General features: G+C 55.6%; 1 protein-coding gene across 1 annotated transcript; it reads left to right on the forward strand.

The window, feature by feature from the left end:
* Positions 1 to 454: 454 nt before the first annotated feature.
* Positions 455 to 4,866, forward strand: DLX5 (distal-less homeobox 5). Its single transcript, XM_012757184.2, has 3 exons — positions 455 to 1,017; positions 2,913 to 3,097; positions 4,182 to 4,866. The coding sequence occupies exons 1-3, from the start codon at positions 663 to 665 to the stop codon at positions 4,509 to 4,511; spliced, it is 870 nt and encodes a 289-aa protein (XP_012612638.1). The 5' UTR covers positions 455 to 662; the 3' UTR covers positions 4,512 to 4,866.
* The last annotated feature ends 430 nt before the right edge of the window (positions 4,867 to 5,296 follow it).

The following is a 5,296-nucleotide window of genomic DNA, read 5'->3' on the forward strand; positions in this document are numbered from 1 at the left end:
TTTCTACAGGCGTCCTTGGTGTGGCCCATGGGGGCGGGGAGATGGGGAGCAAGGAAAAACAGTCACCGACCTCATCCCCGAACATGCACTTTTGAGGCTGCTGATTGGAACACATTGTCTCCAGACATCACAGAGCTGGGTGCTGGGGCTTCTGCGTTCTCTTTGGCACTCACTAAAAACAGATTGACTGAGACCCCCCCTCCCCCTACAAGCAAAAACACACATACACACGCGCGCGCACACACACACACACACACACACACACAAACACACTCCCCCCACTCCATTTCCCCTCCCCCCCCTTTTTTAAGCAATGCTTTGTTGTGCTAAAACTAGTTGGACGAGTTAGGGTGTTGCTGCTGCTCCCGAGGCCCTGGCCAATGGAACCCGATCCACCCCGCTGTGCGTAAGCGCGCAATTAAGGATTTAACCAAGGCTGTGCTGCGCCTCAGCCAGCAGTCAGCCGGCCGGAGACAGAGACTCCACGACTCCCAGCCTCCTCCTCGCCGCGGCTACCGCCTCCTCCTCTCCTCCTCCTCTTCCTCCTCCTCCCTCGCTCCCACAGCCATGTCTGCTTAGACCAGAGCAGCCCCACAGCCAACTCAGGCAGCTGCCGCCGCCACAGCAGCAAGCACAGCCGCTGCCGCCGCCGCCAGTGAGCGATGACAGGAGTGTTTGACAGAAGGGTCCCCAGCATCCGATCCGGCGACTTCCAAGCTCCGTTCCAGACGTCCGCAGCCATGCACCATCCGTCTCAGGAATCGCCAACTTTGCCTGAGTCCTCAGCCACCGATTCCGACTACTACAGTCCCACGGGGGGTGCCCCGCACGGCTACTGCTCTCCTACCTCGGCTTCCTACGGCAAAGCGCTCAACCCCTACCAGTATCAGTACCACGGCGTGAACGGCTCCGCCGGGAGCTACCCAGCCAAAGCTTACGCCGACTACAGCTACGCTAGCTCCTACCACCAGTACGGCGGCGCCTACAACCGCGTCCCGAGCGCCACCAGCCAGCCAGGTACTCGGGCGAGGGGCGGAAGGCATATGCAAGGGGTCCCGGACTCGAGGGTGCGAGATCGGGTGGTAGATTGGGGACCACGCTGTCCACTGCAGTAGGGGCGCACCCGGCAGAAGGCAGTGGGGGCCCGGATCCTGCAACCTAGAGAGGTTTTCGGGCCAGAATTTTAGAAATTCTTAGTGGAAGAACCCTGCAGGGGTTCGAACTAGCGTCTCTCTCCTCAGGCACCTTCTAGAGCCCCTCAGTCGCTGGATTCCCAGATTTCCTGGCCAGGAAGCCAGCTAGGCTGCAAAGAGGGTAGGGGTGGAGAGAAGAATGAATCAAGCAGCCCCAGTGGCGTTTGCGTAATAAAGGAGGTTAGTTGTTGGACATTTCGGTAAGCGTGCTGGATTGGTGCGAGTGGGAGTGAAAGCCTGCCTCAAAGACTCAGTCGAGACTGGTCTGGGAGCCGCCTCGAACTAGCCTGGTGCTGGTGCCCCGGGCGCGCCAGGTAGGGATGGGGGTTTGGGGAGCTGTAGTCCCGCCGGAGAAGAGCGCGCGGAGAGCTTTGCGGTTTATCCAAGGCATTTCCAAAAACAAAAAGCCATTTAAAGGTGGAGGAGGGTTGCCGAGGGGTCACGTTGTAGGAGGGATTTTTTTTTCCTCCTCTCTCCATAGGTGCCTAAAATTTGTCTTTCCCCTTCTCCCCATCTCCTCCTTTTTAGTTCATCTTGAAACTTAGAGAGTTTAAGAGGGTTAGTGAGCTTTGGCGGTATAAGAAAGGAATGAAGTCTCCATGGAGAGGTTTTACTGGTTAGGTTTGATCTCATCCCACCAGCACATTAATAATCCTGCTAATATTAGCATCCCCTACTCTGGCAGACCACAGCACTCATCCCCCACCCTTCCTCTCCCAGGAGCTTGACACACACACACACAGACACACACACACACACGCAGGGACACCCAGGAGAAGTTCTCTACTCGGTCTGAAATGTGGTACTTTTTGGGGAAGGGGACTTGTGGCCCCAGGGCACGTTTGTAAAACACGCCTTTAGAAAGTCTCCACCCCATCCACCCACCCTAGTGCTCAAGACAGTGAGAAATTGGTCCTGACTTGCCGCCCCTTTCCTACGAAAACACCCCCTCCACCGATTCCTTTTCAATGTGTGCCTCTTGCTGAACTTTAAAAAAGAGCCCGGGGGTGGGGTGTATTCGTTACTTTCACTGTCTCCGCATTTCGTGCATAAGTGGAAGATTTTTTTTGGGGGGGGGCCAAGAACATATTAAGTCTATTTGCAAAAGAAACCAGACACATCTGTGCCCTCGCAGATCTGCAGTGAGATTATGGGGGCTGCATAATCGGCTCTCTGTCTGCGGCGGCCCCGACCGCTTGCTGCAGAAGTGAAGGAGCACAGTTTGCTTGTGGGTCTTTGAACTTTAGAGACCTCGGTTAGCGTCTTCCCTGCCCATGCGTCTGGTCTCTGCGGGCGCCCGAACAGACGCCGACAGAAACGAGGTCACGGCCTGCCGCCCCCTACCCTGGAATCCCCGGGGGGGGGGCTGTTCTCATCCCAGAAACGCAGGAGAGCGCAGGGTGGGCATAAAAGCAAATGTTGGGTAGGTAGGAATCACCGCAAGGGCTGAATCCCGGAAGCCGAGAAGGAAGCTGTGCTGTACAAAGCGTGTTACACAAATGTATCTGAATGAACAGAGTAGGAATTCAGAGACCACCCCGTTTTTCCATGATTTAAGGGAGGGACATATTTCTCTGGGTCTTGAAAAGCAAAGGTGATAATATGGAGAGAGAGTGAAGATCGGCATGGTAAGAAACTCAAGGACTATATTTGAGGCCGTTCTGCAAAAAGGCCATTGTCTGGGAACAAGCTCTAACCGAGTCTGTTTTGATTATTTAGAGAAAGAAGTGGCCGAGCCCGAGGTGAGGATGGTGAATGGCAAACCAAAGAAAGTTCGTAAACCCAGGACTATTTATTCCAGCTTTCAGCTGGCCGCATTACAGAGAAGGTTTCAGAAGACTCAGTACCTCGCCCTGCCTGAACGCGCCGAGCTGGCCGCCTCGCTGGGACTGACACAAACGCAGGTAAGTCGGGCCGCGGTGGCGCACGGGGCCCGCCTAGGCGGCAGGCCTGGCTGGGCCGCGCGGTGTGGCCCCGACGCGCTGGAGCCGATTCGTTAATACCCGGGAGAAACTAACAGACAGAAAGACACCAGCCCCTGCGCCTTCCAGGAGTCAGGCCTTGTGTCGCCGTCATGTGACGGCGGACATGGGATGCACCGTTTGTCTGGAGAGGTGCCCGCATCGGCCTCCGGGGGCGGGATGCCCATATCTTAGGTTGGAAACAAGGGCGGGGGGCGGGGGCATTTCTATGACCGTGTCGCCTCCAAGCTTATCTGTTTCTCTTCACAATGTGGAGCCTCCCTGGGGTGAACAGGGCCTGGTGGCGTCGCGGTGGTCTCAGGCCAGCAAAGGCTGAGAAGGTCGCTTTGAGCGGGAGAAACCGAAGGGTCCAGCTCTGGGCCTGCGGGAGTTTCAGGCCTCAGCAGCCTGAGGGTCGCGAGGTGGGGGGCGCTGTTGTACGGGGCAATCTTCCTGGATTGTCGGTTCCCTTCGCTCCTCTAACGCAGCCGGGGCCTGTGGTAGCTAGCGTACGCCCGCATCTGCAGGCGGATTCCGGCCTGACAGAGGAGAAGGAAGCAGTGAGCCGAGCCGGGCGGGAGGTTGAGGATCGCTCCTTTCCCTCCACACGTGCGCGCGTAGCGACCCCCGCCCCTTCCCCGCCAGGCTCCCGCCATTGTTTCGGAGACCCTCGTGGCGCCGCGTTCCGAGCCCAGCGCAGGCCTACACGTGCGCGCACGCCGCCGGGGACACTCGGGCGCACCCCCGCCGCGCTCGCGCCCCCTCCCCCAGCCCGAACAAAAGACAAAAGCCTTGGGGTCGTGCCCTCGCAGTGGCCGGTGCGCGCGGAGACGGGCAGGGCGCCCGCTGAGGCCAGGGCTCCACAGTTTGCCTCAGGCCCAGCTTCTTGGCCGTAGGCGGCGAGCGGCGGGGAGACTGCAGAGCCAGGCGGCCTGGGGGCCGGAAGATGCCTCCAGTAGCCGCCCTGGGGAAGGCGCCGGCAACCTCTGAGTGCCCCGGTAACGTGTGCCTTTGTTCCCCCACCCAGGTGAAAATCTGGTTTCAGAACAAAAGATCCAAGATCAAGAAGATCATGAAAAACGGGGAGATGCCCCCGGAGCACAGTCCCAGCTCCAGCGACCCAATGGCGTGTAACTCGCCGCAGTCTCCAGCGGTGTGGGAGCCCCAGGGCTCGTCCCGCTCGCTCAGCCACCACCCTCATGCCCACCCTCCGGCCTCCAACCAGTCCCCCGCGTCCAGCTACCTGGAGAACTCCGCGTCCTGGTATCCAAGCGCAGCCAGCTCAATCAATTCCCACCTGCCACCGCCCGGCTCCTTACAGCACCCGCTGGCGCTGGCCTCTGGGACACTTTATTAGATGGGCCGCTCTCTCTTGCTCTCGTCTTTGGGACTACTGTGTTTTGCTGTTTTAGAATATCATAAAGAAAGGAATTCATATGGGGAAGTTTGGAAAACGGAAACAGAAAAGATTCATGTGTAAAGCTTTTTTTGCATGTAAGTTATTGCATTTCAAAGGACCCTCTCCTCCCCTCCCCCTTTTTTACAGACGAACTTTTTTTGCGCAACTGTGGACACTATCAATGGTGCCTTGAAATCTATGACCTCAACTTTTCAAAAGACTTTTTTCAATGTTATTTTAACCATGTAAATAAGTGTAGATAGAGGAATTAAACTGTATATTCTGGATAAATAAAATTATTTCGACCATGAAAGCACAATGTTTCTGAAAAGCAATACGTTTTCCCCCTGATAACTGGCTAGTGAAGCTCTATGAAGGCAATTAAATAAAGAAGCTCTTCAGAGGTCTAACAAGGCAAAAGAAAAAAGTCAGGAGCTACATGCATGCAGACTGTATATGTGCCTATGTTGGATGCTGTACCTTATGTCTATATATGTATGTGGCATGCTTATAGTACTGCCATATCATATGTATATTTAGGTGGTTTTTGGCCTAGCCACAAAAAAACCTTTAGATAAGTTTAAGTTTAAACTAAAATTGTTTCAGGTAGAAAGTAATGCTGAAATCAAAATACATCCCTCCCACCCTGTATGTGAGTGAGAAGGCTACAGAAATCCCTCAGTAACGCCTCTAAATTCTAAGCTCAAAGCAATTATCATGGAGAACTACTTCCCCCCCACCTC

This window comes from Microcebus murinus, chromosome 9 (assembly GCF_040939455.1).
Source record: "Microcebus murinus isolate Inina chromosome 9, M.murinus_Inina_mat1.0, whole genome shotgun sequence".
Lineage (NCBI taxonomy): Eukaryota > Metazoa > Chordata > Mammalia > Primates > Cheirogaleidae > Microcebus > Microcebus murinus.